This window comes from Canis lupus, chromosome 19, assembly GCF_048164855.1.
Source record: "Canis lupus baileyi chromosome 19, mCanLup2.hap1, whole genome shotgun sequence".
Classification (NCBI taxonomy): domain Eukaryota; kingdom Metazoa; phylum Chordata; class Mammalia; order Carnivora; family Canidae; genus Canis; species Canis lupus.
This window is the reverse complement of record NC_132856.1, coordinates 41,335,831-41,351,038: the sequence shown is the minus strand read 5'-3', so window position 1 is coordinate 41,351,038 and position 15,208 is coordinate 41,335,831. Positions and strand designations below refer to the sequence as shown.

The following is a 15,208-nucleotide window of genomic DNA, read 5'->3' as shown; positions in this document are numbered from 1 at the left end:
GATGTCACAAAAGAAATGTTATTCACAGATCCTTGGTAATCTCAGTGGCTCAGAAGCAGTAAAGGATAGTGCCAATAATAGTTACTTCTAATAATGTCTGATGTCTTCTTATGGGTTTTTGCTGGAGGCAGGAAACCTGCTTATAGGGGGGTGAATATCCAGTCTCTGGTAAGATTGATAGAATGACATGGCCTGGACACCAGGTCCTGACTGGGAAGATTAGGTAGGAGCTCACAGTCTCCTTCCCAGTCAGGTTTCTGGCTTTTGGCAAGAATCCTGAGAAAGTGGAGCCCCTAGGGAGCCCAGCAGGCATGGCTCTGGCCTTCCTGCTGCGGGAAGAGAAGCATTTTGGTATCTTTCTGCTGACAAGTAGTGGCCATGAAGGGCAATCCCTGGGTTGAAGCTGGCAGTAAGATATGCCAGATGTTGGACTCTGGGGGACAGAATGGTGGAGCTGAGGGCCTTTCATTAGACCAGAGAGAAGGTGCCACCTTTCTTGCTTTGGGGGCAAGAATAGGTATTTCCCAAAGGTGAGAGTAGTCCTAGATAGGGCCCTGGGCAAGAGGCACAAATCTTGTTTCCTTCTTGTCAGCTGATGATAGAAGTTTCTCTGCATACCTTGATTATTACCAGTCATGTTCCTGTGGAAAAGGACTTTTACTCTAAAATAGGAGCACCTGGGAAGTGCTTTTGGGTGGAATGAGGGGGTAAGCTCCTCAGGCCTGTTTCTGTGTTTGGGCTCTGTAAGGGCAGAGCTTCAAACTTCATTGACTAAAGAACTCTCCCTTTAGAGACCAGAGCTTCTGGGAATCTTTGATAAACACTCTTCTAGAGTAGTTTCCAGTACCCCACCCAGGTGTTGCAATTTTTCCTGAGGTTTGAAAAGCAGGGTTAATGAAGACGTTAGATAATGTCTAGCCATGTTTGCTACCCAAATGTGTCCCACTATACTTGAATATATGTTCCACTGACGTGGTAGTTGTAAAGTGAGGCACCTGAGGACATTGAATTGTCCTTTACACCCAAGGTCATATACATTTGAGTCTTATGCCCTTCCCTTATGTCAGGAAGGGCATATGACTCAAACACAATGGTGTCTTCAGAGGGCAAGGAGAAGTCTGAGACAAGGTTGGAAAGGAGTGTTGAGGGGTGAGACCCTTGGACCTGATTCTTTTTTTTTTTTTTAAAGCTCTTAAGTTTCTTTTTTTTTTTTTAATTTTTTAAAAAATTTATTTATGATAGTCACAGAGAGAGAGGGAGAGAGAGAGAGGCAGAGACACAGGCAGAGGGAGAAGCAGGCTCCATGCACCAGGAGCCCGACGTGGGATTTGATCCCAGGTTCCAGGATTGCGCCCTGGGCCAAAGGCAGGCGCCAAACCGCTGCGCCACCCAGGGATCCCTTGGACCTGATTCTGCAGGCCAAGTGGGCGACTAGGTGACAGGACGTTTCAGTGTTACAAAAACTCTCCATGTTCTTGAGCTCCATGGCATCAGTTCTCCAGGATGAGACGTGTATTTGAGTACCACCACTGCTGTCTCCTCATAGTGTGGCCTTGAGCAAGTCATTTGCCTTCCAAACTAGACTGTCTGGCAGCCTTAGTCTTTCGTGACCAATGAATGAGATCTCCAGGAAAGGATCTGGTTCCCCCAACAGAAATTCTGAATTACACAATTCCTGTCACACAATTCAGGCTAGGCCAGGGATGAGCTGTTGTGATCATTGTCAGGTTATGCATTGACAGTGCCACTTAACTCATGCTGGTGTCTCTTTTAGGTGTCAGCAGTGGGGAAAGAGGTCTTGCCATCCTGGCTGCACTGGGACCCACAGAGCCACACCCTGGAGGGTCTCCCTCTTGACACCGATAAGGGTGTTCATTACATTTCAGTGAGCGCCACACGGCTGGGGGCCAATGGGAGCCATGTCCCCCAGACCTCCAGTGTGTTCTCTATCGAGGTCTACCCTGAAGACCACAGTGAGCCACAGTCTGTGCGGGCGGCATCCCCAGACCCTGCTGAGGTAGTGTCCTCTGCCTGCGCTGCTGATGAGCCTGTGACTGTCCTAACAGTCATTCTGGATGCTGACCTCACCAAGATGACCCCAAAGCAAAGGATCGACCTCCTGCACAGAATGCGGAGCTTCTCAGAAGTGGAGCTTCACAACATGAAGTTGGTGCCAGTGGTGAATAATAGACTATTTGACATGTCAGCCTTCATGGCTGGCCCAGGAAATGCGAAAAAGGTGGTAGAGAATGGGGCCCTGCTCTCTTGGAAGCTGGGCTGCTCCCTGAACCAGAACAATGTGCCTGATATTCATGGTGTGGAGGCCCCTGCCAGGGAGGGCGCTATGTCTGCCCAGCTTGGCTACCCTGTGGTGGGTTGGCATATTGCCAACAAGAAACCCCCTATCCCAAAACGCATCCGGAGGCAGATCCATGCCACGCCCACACCTGTCACTGCCATTGGGCCTCCAACCACAGCCATCCAGGAGCCACCGTCCAGGATTGTGCCTACCCCCACATCTCCAGCCATTGCTCCTCCAACAGAGACAATGGCTCCTCCAGTCAGAGATCCTGTTCCTGGAAAGCCCACAGTCACCATTCGGACTCGAGGTGCCATTATTCAGACCCCAACTCTAGGCCCAATCCAGCCCACTCGGGTGTCAGAAGCTGGCACCACAGTTCCCGGCCAGATCCGTCCAACGATGACCATTCCTGGCTATGTGGAGCCCACGGCAGTCGCCACCCCTCCCACGACTACCACCAAGAAGCCACGAGTATCCACACCAAAACCAGCCACGCCTTCTACTGACTCTTCAACCACCACAACTCGAAGGCCGACCAAAAAGCCACGGACACCCCGACCGGTGCCGCGGGTCACCACCAAAGCTCCCATCACCAGGTTGGAAACTGCCTCCCCGCCGACTCGCATCCGCACCACCACAAGTGGGGTTCCCCGTGGAGGAGAACCGAACCAGCGGCCAGAACTGAAGAACCACATCGACAGGGTGGATGCCTGGGTTGGCACCTACTTTGAGGTGAAGATCCCATCAGATACCTTCTATGACCACGAGGACACCACCACTGATAAGCTAAAGCTGACCCTGAAGCTTCGGGAGCAACAGCTGGTAGGTGAGAAGTCTTGGGTACAGTTCAACAGCAACAGCCAACTTATGTATGGCCTGCCTGACAGCAGCCACGTGGGCAAGCATGAGTACTTTATGCATGCCACTGACAAGGGGGGCCTGTCAGCTGTGGACGCCTTTGAGATCCATGTCCACAAGCGCCCTCAAGGAGACAGGGCTCCTGCACGGTTCAAGGCCAAGTTTATGGGGGACCCAGTGCCAGTGGTGAATGACATCCACAAGAAGATCTCCCTGGTGAAGAAGCTAGCTTTCGCCTTCGGAGACCGCAACTGCAGCACCATCACTCTACAGAATATCACCCGGGGTTCCATCCTAGTGGAGTGGACTAACAACACACTGCCCCTGGAGCCCTGCCCCAAGGAGCAGATCATGGCCCTGAGCCAGAGAATCGCCGAGGACAATGGAAAACCGCGGGCTGCCTTCTCCAATGCCTTGGAGCCGGACTTCCAGGCCTCGAGCATTGCTGTGACGGGCTCAGGCAGCTGCCGGCACCTCCAGTTTATCCCTGTAGCACCCCCCAGGAGGGTGCCTTCAGAGGTACCATCTACAGATGTGCCGGATAGAGACCCCGAGAAGAGCAGTGAGGATGATGTTTATCTGCACACAGTCATTCCGGCCGTAGTAGTTGCGGCCATCCTGCTCATCGCCGGCATCATTGCCATGATCTGCTATCGAAAGAAGCGGAAGGGCAAGCTAACACTGGAGGACCAGGCCACTTTCATCAAGAAGGGAGTGCCTATCATCTTTGCAGATGAGCTGGATGACTCCAAGCCGCCCCCGTCCTCCAGTATGCCCCTCATCCTACAGGAGGAGAAAGCCCCTCTCCCCCCTCCTGAGTACCCCAACCAGAGCGTGCCCGAGACCACTCCTCTGAACCAGGACACCGTGGGAGAGTACACACCCCTGCGGGAGGAGGATCCCAATGCACCTCCTTACCAGCCCCCCCCACCCTTTACGGCCCCCATGGAGGGCAAGGGCTCCCGTCCCAAGAACATGACCCCGTACCGGTCGCCCCCTCCCTACGTGCCCCCTTAACCCACAAGCGCCTGGGTGGAGGCAGGGGTAGGGCAGGGCCCTGGAGACAACATGGTGTTGTCTGTGGAGACCGGTGGCCTGCAGACCATCCGCCCACCGGGAGCCGACACCTGACCTAGCACACACTGACAGACGCGAGGCCTGGACAAGCCCGCCCTCTGGTCCTCCAAAACCCCAAAGCAGCTGGAGAGACTTTGGGGACATTTTTACTTTTATTTTTTGCCTAACAGCTTTTTGTTTGTTCATAGAAAATTCTTTGCTGCGGTTTTGATGGCTGGCTCTGAAAGCACTGTTTGGAGTAGAGGTAGATGGAGGGAGTGAGGAGCCGTGAATGAACTCGCAGGCAGTGCTGGGTGGCCTCCCGGCTCTCTGCGTTTTGCCTTTAACACTAACTGTACTGTTTTTTCTATTCACGTGTGTCTAGCTGCAGGATGTAACATGGAAAACAGTAGCTAAAGATTAAATTCAAAGGACTTTCAGAAGTTAAGGTTAAGTTTTTACATTTAATCTGCTGTTTACCTAAACTTGTATGTATAATTTTTGGGTGGGTATGGGAAATTGCTTTGCTAAAAATAAGCTCCCAGGGTGTTTCAAACTTAGAGAAGACCAAGGGACAGTATTTTTTATCAAAGGAATCCTATTTTTTCACACTCTGTAAACTTGGTTGCTCTGATATCCCAGAGCCTGACTGGGGGCCTCCTGGCCCTGGCTCTGGGGCCAGGGTCCTGGTGCTGGGCTTGCTCTCCCACCATTGCCAGGGGCTAGAAGCTGGGGGAGCCTCTTGGCCATGGACACCCCACCCCCACCCCACACACGCTAGTGGCCCACCACCAAGGGGTCTTCATTTCCATGGAAAAGGGACTCCCAAGAGGCAGTGGTGGCCGTGGCCCCCAACCTAGGTGCTCCAGGGTGGGCTAGCTGCTCGTGGGGGTGACTGGGGAGGTCGAGGGACTCGACCACATCAACGTATTTTCTTTTACCCTTCTTCTGTGTGGTGTCCCCCCCCTCCTGAAAGGAATATCATGGTTTTTGAAACACTCAGTGGGGGACATTTTGGTGAAGATGCAATATTTTTATGTCATGTGATGCTCTTTCCTCACTTGACCTTGGCCGCTTTGTCCCAACAGTCCACAGCCCCACCCCAACCCACCCCACCCCTCTTCTCTGGCACTGCAGTCCCAGGCCTTGGGCTGGGAAAGGTCTGGTGGCGGGGGAGGAGTGCCAGCAATAGTTCATAGTAAAAATCTGTGGGCTCTCAAAGCTAATTTTTTACTAAAGTTTTTATACAGCCTCAAATTGTTTTATTAAAAAAAAGATTAAAAAATGGTGATGCTTACAGCAGTTTGTACAAGCTCTTAGTGTTGATTCCATGGAACTGACGGCTTTGCTCATTTTGACCCCCCCCCCCCCCCCCGCCTTCTTTTCGTAACGGTTTAAATTCTGGAATTACACTGGGCTTCTTTTGCCTTTTTTAGCAGAACGTCCGTCCGTCCATCTGCATCTCTGTCCCGTGACTCAGGGGTGCCCACTCTGCTTTGATTCTCCTCCTTTGGAAGAAACCATTTTGAGCATGACTTTTCTTGATGTCTAAGAGTTATTTTGGGTACCTTTTAGGGAGGAATGCCTTTTGCAATAATGTATCCCTTCCGTGATGGAGGGCTGGTGGGTGGACCCAGGCTCCCTTTGCACACCGAGCAGCCACTTCTAAGCCATATCGACTGTTCCGCAGAGGATTTGCATGTGTTGCCTCAGGAGGGGAGGGCTGATCAGAGGGGAGGGGGGTCTCCAGCCTGCCCTTCTCAGGAGGCTATTCCCCCTGCGCCTTTTCCCAGAGGGCCCAGCCTCTCTCCCCTGCCCAGTCCTTGGTCAGGTACTCAAGCGAGCAGTGCCCCTGTTTGGGGAGCCTGTGGATGAGGGCTCAGTGGACCTCTGGTGACTGGGTCTCTTGCCTCCCAGCCCTGATCTGAGCCAGAGTGTCCCCATTGCCCCAGAGTCAGGAGCACAAATGAGGTCTGACCTGGTGAGATTATTTTTGATGACCTTGTCAAAAAATAAACAATTCCAGTGTTCCAGGTGAGGGTTTTGAAAGGCCTTCCAAACAGCTCTGTTGCCCCTAGCAACCCCACCATCGGGCACTGCCACACAGAGACATGGCTGGCCCAGAATGGCCTGTTGCCATAGCAACTGGAGGCGATGGGGCAGTGAACAGAATAACAACAGCAACAATGCCCTTGCAGGCAGCCTCCTCCCCTGAGCGCCGGGCTAGCAATGGCCGTTGGACTCTGTGAGACAGAGCCAATCTCACGTTCAAGTGTTCACCAACCACTGACATGTTTTTATTTCCTTCTATATGATTTTAAGATGTGTTTTCAGCATTCTGTATAGAAACATATCAAACTAAATAAAAGCAGTGTCTTTATTACAATGCCATTGCCTCCAAGCATCTATTTCCCTGGCCCCTACAATGTTCTAGGATATGAATAGGGTACGGGTCTAGTGTCCATGTGACAGAGGGAAGAGGGGACCCAGCCAGACCCATTTCAGAGGGCTAAGAGCTGGCCTTCAAGCAGCTTACCTAACAGCCTCCATGCTCTACCATTTTTGTGCCCCTGAGAGGGGTAGGTGTGTGCTCCAGATGCTCTGCCAACACACAAACTCCCCTTTGCTGTTCTTCTGTATGAGCTGGCAGAAAAATCTTGAGTTTCCTCATCTGGGAGGATGGTGGGAAAGGTCCTCCTGCCATAGGCTGTCTGCCCCAGAGTGAGTAAGCCCCTGCCTATTCACCCCTGCTTCTTCCCCCACTATCTTGTGATCTTAGGGCTGACTAGTCTCCCAAGTAGTCTCAAGGCAGGTTTGGCCTTGGCCTTTTAGCGAGGGCGAAGGGGAGAATGGTTTCTGGCCAGGCTGTTCTGCCCTATTTGGGCCTATAGATTCTGGGGGCCTGCCCCTAAGTGCCCTGCTTGAGATGGACAGGCCAGCTGAGAAGCATGACTCAGTGCTCAGGAAGAGGCTGGGTTGTCCTGGGTCACGGCCCAGGGTGTGGGAGGCAGGGGACACAGCAGCTGTGACCAGTGGCAGGATAGGAGCCATTGGTCACAGAACAACTGGTACCTCTTGTAGGCTTGCTCCCACCCCCACATGGTCCTCACCATCTCCACCTATAGCCCCCAGGCTGCTTCTCTGCTCATAATCTTCTGAGACCTGTCTTCGTAGTGTAGGTAAGAGCTCAGTTCCAACAACTACTTGTGGACTGCCACACTGACTGAGGACCAGGAAAGGCTGCCCCTAGTTCAGGGACACATGCTTCGCCCCCTAGGCCTAGAGGCAGGAGCCCAGGAAATAACCCTGCCCTTAGCTCTTGGCCTCAGGAAGTTCTGTTTAATGTTTAACCTGAAACCACTGAGTTATGAGTTGACTCACTAGTCTGAAGGGAACCCTGGCTTTGGCAGAGAATAGTAAGGTCAACAGGGCCAGGCAGAAGAGAAGCCACAAGGGCTTCTGGCATCTGCACTGTCCTGCTCTTACTTGGGAATACTTGATGTTTGTACCAGCAGACCCCTGCTCCCTAGCACTCCTGCAAAGTCCATAACTTCTTGGTAGGAGAGGGACTGTACTCAAGTCTTCTGAGCTGGAGAGAGGGTGGTGGAGGAAAGGAGCAGGAAGGAAGGGACAGAGTTGAGGAAGGGACAGACCCACAGGAATCTGCCTTCCCATCCACTTCTGACCTGGGGCAAGTTCCTGAGATCACTCTGGTCTGTAAAGTGGGGACAGGACTGGTCTCCCAGGGGTTCTGAGACAACCTGAGAATTGGGATAAAGAGTCACTCTAAACATGTCTGCCTATAAAGGCAACAGAACCCAAATGAGGCTAAGAGAATCTGCATTTTCTCCTGATGTAAAAGGACTTCATTGGGCCAAGATCCTTGGGCTGGGCCTGTGGACCAAACCTTGGCTAGGAAATACTGAGGTGTCTAGGAGCTCCTCGGAATACCACTGTTTGGTGGGAAGACTCCACATGACTCATCTACTATGGCCCCCAGCCTGGCCTCCACTTGTTCCCAGGCTGAACAAGGCCCTGGGAGAGGCCCTTCCCTAGCTCCTCTAAAGCATGGAAGGCCCCACTCCAGCATGAGTCTTTTGAAGGTGAGCTTCACGCCTTTATAAAGATTACTATATCTTAAAAATACAAATGAGCAAGGACAACTGGGTGGCTCAGTCAGTTGAATGTCCAACTCTTGGTTTTAGCTCAGGTCATGATCTTGGGGTCTTAAGATGGAGCCCCACCCACATCAGGCTTCATGCTTGGCATGGAGTCTTTTTTTTTTTTTTTAAGCTTTTATTTATTTATTCATGAAAGACACACAGAGAGGCAGAGACCAAGACAAAGGGAGAAGCAAGCTCCTTGCAGAGAGCCGGATGCAGGACCCGATCCCTGGACCAGGATTCAGGCCCTGAGCTAAACACAGATGCTCAATCGCTGAGCTATCCAGGTGTCCCTGCATGGAGTGGTTCTTCTTCTTTCTTCTTTCTTCTCTTTTCTTCTTTCTTTTTCTTCAAGATTTTATTTATTTATTCCTGAGAAACACAGAAAGAGAGGCAGAGACACAAGCAGGCTCCATTCAGGGAGCTGGTTGTGGGACTCGATCCCAGACTTCAGGATCATGCCCTGGGCTGAAGGCGGTGCTAAACCTCTGAGCCACCCAGGGATCCTTGCACAGAGTCTTCTTGAGATTTTCTCTCCCTCTGTCCCTCCTACCTCATTCATTCATTCTCTCTCTCTCTCTCAAATAAATAAAATCTTTTTTAAAAATTGGGGGCACTTCTAGGGCCCTCACTACCTCTACTGACTCCAGTTCTTTTTTTTTTTTTTTAACTTTTATTTATTTATGATAGTCATACAGAGAGAGAGAGAGGCAGAGACAGAGGCAGAGGGAGAAGCAGGCTCCATGCACTGGGAGCCCGACGTGGGATTCGATTTCGGGTCTCCAGGATCGCGCCCTGGGCCAAAGGCAGGCGCTAAACCGCTGCGCCACCCAGGGATCCCCCGCTGCGCCACCCAGGGATCCCTACTGCCTCCAGTTCTGGTGAAGGTGACCCTGAAGTCTCAGCTGGGATGTAGCGAAGCTGATCTGATTGTGTTTCTGTAGAAAGTTCTGTGTGGCCAGGATGGTGCCCCTAGGTGGATTCAGGGCGGTGATGGGGGTAGCTCTCAATCTTAGTTGTGGCTTCCAGGTGTCCCCCAGGTGAGCCTGGAGAGTCGCTTGGCCGCCGCTCTGGATCCAAGGGGCGGACAGTGCCCGCAGGCTCCCACGAGGTGGCGCCAGAGGCCGGGGTGAGCCTGGCAGCGGTGGGCGGGCCGAGGAGGGCGTGGGGAGAGCGGGAGCCGGGCGAGGCCGGCTGTGGGCGGGACTCAGGCCTCCGGGGAGCACCCGGCGGAACCCCGCCTAGAGCCGAGCGGAGGCGGCCCGGGAGGGGACTGAGGCCCACGGGGCGGCGGGGCCGAGTGGAGCTGTGGGCAGGACCGAGGCCGAAGGGGAAGCAGCTGGACTGGGAGGGTGCCACCGGGCCCGTCTTTTTCGTCCCGCCACCGCTGGACAGCCCCGGAAGGCCCCGGGACGGGTGTAGCTGGGGTTCGGAGGCTGGCCTTCGCTGGGACCGTTCTCCTTCGGAAAGGGAAGTGGCAGAGAACAGGAGGGACAGATCTGGGGCCCGGGCTCCTGCGGCCCTGTGGGCAAACCTCGAATTCCAAAGTAGGCAGGCGGGAACCAAAAAGGATGCTTCCTTTGCGCACTCGCCTGCCTTCGTTTGTGAGCGGCGCCTGCACACAGGTGGGCTCAGCGCTCGCAGGATGCTCCCCCAGGCCCCCTTTCCTCCAGCCTCAGAGCGCTTGGCCTAAAGAACTGTGCGGTCTGAGAGGCTTCTGAATGCAAGTAGGGCCCTTCAGTCGCATGGTTGAGGGTCCCCCTAGTCTGTGCCGCTTCTGTACACTTGGCATTAGAAGCAGACAGGGATGGAGCTGGAGATGATTGATTTTCTCTGAGTTGACCCTGGAGTAGAGGCATGCTGAAGCCCCAGGGAACACCTTGCCCAAAGCTGCCTCCCCAGCCCTGGGCACACTCTAGGGCAACTGGCCAAGGCTCCTAGGGCCAGAGCTGCCCTTTCATGGTGTCACAGCCTCAGGCTGTAAGAGGGCAGAGCCCAAGTTTGGGACTTGTGGAAGTAGCTGGGAGCCAGGTCAGGGGAGCTCCTTTTCCAGGGATCACTCCTCCCTTCACTGCCTACTTCCCTCAGCACCTCTGTTGCAAAAGGTCTTGGGAGAGAAAGGTGAAGAAAGATGCTGGCTAGTGATGGCAGGGGTGAGGAGGTCCTGTGGTGGCAGCAGCTTGGCTCTGGGTGTGCCTCTATGAGGACCAGCTTTGTCCTGGATGAACCCACCCTCAGGGAACAACAGACCTGGTTGGGTGGGCAAGGAGCTGGGCTTGGGGGATGCTGAGGGGGATGGGTCCTGCTCTTGTTTGAGAGCATGCAGTGTATCCTTGTGGTGGGGGTAAGAGTTGGGCAGCTCTGCTTTCCTGTGTCCCATACAGTGTTTAGAATGCAAATGAGATGTGGAAGAGGCATCCACTGTGACCCCAATGGCTCTGACTCAGCAACTACTGTGCCCCTCAAGCCCTGCTCTGGTTTCCAGGCAGCACATCAGCTTATTCCTAGACCTCCAGCCTCCTCAGAGAAGCCCTGGACCAGGAATGTGTAGGAGAGGGCAAGAGTCACCCTGTGAGCCCTGAGAAGATCCCTGGGGCAGATCAGGGGATTGGTGGGGGGTGGGGTGGGATGGTGAGCATTTGGTTGGAGTAAGCCAAGATAGGGGGTAGGGGAGGCCCAGCTGAATACATGGTCTTTCTGCTCTTCTGGTGGCAAATGGCGAAATGTTCTTTGTCTAGGCAAACTAGGAATTTCTCAACCTGCACTGTCAGCTGTCAGAAAGACCATGCCCATGCTAGGCCTCCCAGATGAAGGAGTTATTTTTTTTAAAGATTATTTATTTATTTATTCATGAAAGACACACACACAGAGAGGCAGAGACATAGGCAGAGGGAGAAGCAGGCTCCATGCAGGAAGCCCGATGTGGGACTCAATTCTGGGACTCCGGGATCATGCCCTGAGCCAAAGGCAGACGCTCAACCACTGAGCCACCCAGGCATCCCTGAAGGAGTTATTAATACATAACTAGATGTTGCTGCCCACCTGATACCTGCTGCTACCAAGGCCAGAAACTGGGGGGGTCAGGGAGGGCTCTTCTCAGATGACCATGATGCCCAAGTCTGACTCCAGTCCTTACTGTTCTCTGGCTATGTCCACTGCTATAGGGCAGGACAGTAGTCCTACACTGAAGGCCATCAGTCACATCCTTCAGATCAGGGCCTGGTTTGAGGAGCAACCAGACAAAGATCAGACTTGGAGATTGCAATCCCAGGGAGGGTAGAGGAGACTCCACAGTCTTGGTTTCTGCTGTATCCTTGAAGCCTGGCCTGATGCTATCCTTGTCCTAGGGCTCAAAAGTACCAAATTAAATCAAAATTTAAATTTAACTGAATTGAAATCACCCAACCTAGCAGAGGCCTAAGGGACTATGGACCTACTTGCCACAAGGCTTTTGCTTTACCAGACATCCTGCTCCATTCTGTCCTTTCTTGGAAGGCAGGAACTCTTCCAGTGGTTCTTGGAGGCTTCCTGGGCACTCGGTAAAGATGACAGGGGAAACAGGCCCTATCACAATCCACTCTGATTAGGACAAAGATGAAGCTCAGTGGAGAGAGTGGCTATGTCCCACAGGCTGAAGTCCCTGGTGGTAAAGAGTGATTCTCAGTAATGTGCTAGGGTTTGCAATAGTAGAGCCACAGAGGGGTTAGGAGGTAGGCTGTCATCTAAGAGACTTCTCCAGAGAAAAGTGGAACTGAGTCTCCTGGAGGGGATGAGCAAACTCTGCATTCTCCCATACTGCCTGAGTCATGTCTGAACCTCTGTTGCCTGTGGTAGGACATGTGGGCTGGTTAGGAGAGGACATACAGACATAATTTTCCACCTGGGCCTGTTCCCCAACTCGGCAGCCACCTCACCATTCATGGAACAGAGGTAGGTAGAGGGAACTCCATGGGAACTGAGATCATGGTGGGAAGGATTGCAATAAGGATCAAGGCAGCATTTTGTATAGTTTCTGGGAAATTATTTGTGTGCCTGTCCTTCTCCTACTAGCTGAGTTCCTTGAGACCAGGTCCCACAGTCTTCTCTGGCCTTGGCACTGAGGAGGAGCTAGGTATGCCCTGGCTGAGGGATGGGTATATGCATGTCTCAGTGAGACAGGCAAAGCCAACCAAGAGGCTTGGGAGTGCAGAGGGGCAAGCAAAGCAGCATGTTTTGACTTAGAGCTTACAACTTGGAGACACTGTGTCTTCTTTATTTTTTCTTGTCATAACAAGCCTCTGGAAGCACCTAACTCTAATAGCAGTGGGGCCTAATTAGCTTTTTTAGGAGTAATGCATTGGCAGTGGGGTTAGACTGGTGGTAAACATTTCTTTTATTTTTTTTTCCTTTAAAGATTTATTTATTTTTTCATGAGAGACACAGACTGAGAGAGAGAGAGAGAGGCAGAGACATAGGTAGAGGGAGAAGTAGGCTCCTTACAGGGAGCCCGATGAGGCACTCAATCCTGGATTCTGGGATCACAACCTGAGTGGAAGGCAGGCGCCCAACTGCTGAGCCCCGGCGTCCCTGGTGGTAAACATTTCTGTTGATTTCTATGGGCTCTTTCCCCATAAGGCAAATAAAGATTTGCACATTACAACAGGAAACGAATTATGTAGACAATGCATCTAGCAAATTCTATACCTTCCAGCTTCATTCCCTTTTCCTACTCTACCAAGAACCATGGGTCAGCTGGAGGCCTTAGTAGACAAACAAGGTTGTCCAGGCCAGCCCAGGTAGGCTGCTGAGCAAGAGCAGATCTCTTGTTTGTAGCTTTTTAAAAAAATTTATTTTATTTATTTATTTTTAAGATTTTATTTATTTATTCATGAGAGACACACAGAGAGAGGCACAGACACAGGCAGAGGGAGAAGCAGGTTCCCTGCAGAGATCCTGATGTGGGACTCGATCCCGGAACTCTGGGATCATACCCCGAGCCAAAGGCAGACCCCCAACCCCTGAGCCACCGAGCTGTCCCTTGTTTGTAGCTTTATACCAGCCTGAGGCTTGCTTGGCAAGCTGCCTTATTCCTCATATAGTGAGTGGTGCTGATAAATCTCAGCTGGTGGGGAGACCCTCTATTCTTTGGGCTTCCTTCCTTTCTCTTCAGTTCTGTTTCTCCATCCCAGAGGAGGAATGGGAGCAGGGAGTCACTTTCCTGAGTTGCATCTTATTGGCAGGTGAGAGAGGCTTCAGCAGCAGCACAACAAAGAGAAGAGCACAGAGCCCAGGGGCCTCAAGATAGAGCTGGCTCTCCCAGCCTCTCTGGAACAGTACAAAGTCCATGGCATCAAATAGTCTAGAACTGTCCCCAGTCATCCTTCCTCATTCTTTTCCACCTCCATATTCTCTACCTCTTCTTCTTGCCTCCAAAGCTTGCTGTTCTTCTTCTCCCTGTTGGCATCTTCATCTTTGAATCCTGAGCCTCCCTGTGGAGCTTTCAACTGAAAGTAGCAGCCCCGGGTGAACTGGACTGTGTGGGGAAGCAGGAAATCTCAAGAGCCTGCACTCTGCTTTTTCTCACCTTCCTGGGGCTCATCTGCATGGTGCCTTGCCCGTGGCCCCACTGGCATCCAGGTGCAGCTGCGTGGGCCTGGCATCTTTCATTCTCCCAAGATTTGACTTCCAATGACTAAGTGTTTCTACAAATCCCAGTAGTGAGCTGGCTCTGACTGGGCCTTTTCCTACCTGGATGGATTTTTTTCTTTTCTTTTTTTAAAGATTTTATTTATTTATTCATGAAAGACCCCCCCCCCACACACACACAGAGAGAGAGAGAGAGAGAGAGAGAGAGAGAGAAACATAGGCAGAGGGAGAAGCAGACTCCATGCAGGAAGCCCGATGTGGGACTCGATCCCGGGACTCACACCTGGAGGCAAAGGCAGACGCTCAACTGCTGAGCCACCCAGGCATCCCTGGATGAATTTTTTTCTGATTCCATTTTCCCTCTAAGCTTTTATAAGAGTTTGAGAGCACAGTCTCGAGAAGAAAGTTGACATGTGTTCATCCGTCAGTTCTGTTTTGGCATGTGGACTAATTGTCTTCCCATCTGGCCTTTCTCCAAAATGACTGCCATGTGTCATTTCTTTTTGTGTGCCATGTCACACTGAAGTGGGAAGGAGATACTTTCAGTGAGTGAGGCTTAGGGGGCTGGGAAATTCCTGCAGGGTCGCCAGGTTCATCCCCTGGCTGGATAGCAGCTGGATCCAGGGAGGAATGGTACCAGACACACCACATAGCTTTTCTGCACAGAGATTTGTTTGTTAACTTGTCATAAAGTTAAGCCTAGTGAAGTCTTCTAGGTGAATGTAGACAGATTGGTGACAATTCTTCCACCAGGAGAAAGTCTGGACCCAATCTTAGCACTCTCTTGGTCACTTATTAAGTCAACAGCCTGAATGCAGTGATGCAATTGCTACAGCCAAAGATCCCTTTGGGGTGCTTTGAGCCTGGTGATTGGTGAATCCCTTAGAAGTGCTGGTGAGGGAAATGCTCAGAGTTATGTGGAGAACCCAGCCCAACCATTAGTCCCTGTGGCCCCACTGAAGACCAGCCCAGAAGATAGGACAAGTCAGACAAAGTCCTGTTGTTGAGGATCCCCTCCTCTAGGTCAAGGGAAAGGAAACAACCCCAGAATCATGAATAAACATGGGGGACCGATCAGAGGTCCAGACAGTTAGAGGCCAGCTTCATCTCACAGCTAGCAGGAGTCTCTGGGCTGAATGCCAGCCATGGATGTGGACAGAACAAGCATGCTTCTAGGTATGCTTTTCAGAGAAGTGGAACTGAG

General features: G+C 52.1%; 1 protein-coding gene across 8 annotated transcripts in view; it reads left to right on the top strand.

Moving 5' to 3' along the window:
- The window catches only part of DAG1 (dystroglycan 1), a 71,524-nt gene extending 64,922 nt beyond the window's left edge, over window positions 1-6,602 (top strand). For 7 of the 8 annotated variants that reach the window (XM_072786208.1, XM_072786213.1, XM_072786207.1 and 4 more), the window contains exon 3: window positions 1,775-6,602. In XM_072786208.1, the coding sequence (XP_072642309.1) occupies window positions 1,775-4,177 (2,403 nt within the window). In that variant the 3' untranslated portion in view covers window positions 4,178-6,602. Of the gene's footprint in view, window positions 1-40; window positions 169-1,774 lie in introns of those variants that run through there. The other variant, XM_072786215.1, reaches the window with a different exon arrangement.
- The last annotated feature ends 8,606 nt before the right edge of the window (window positions 6,603-15,208 follow it).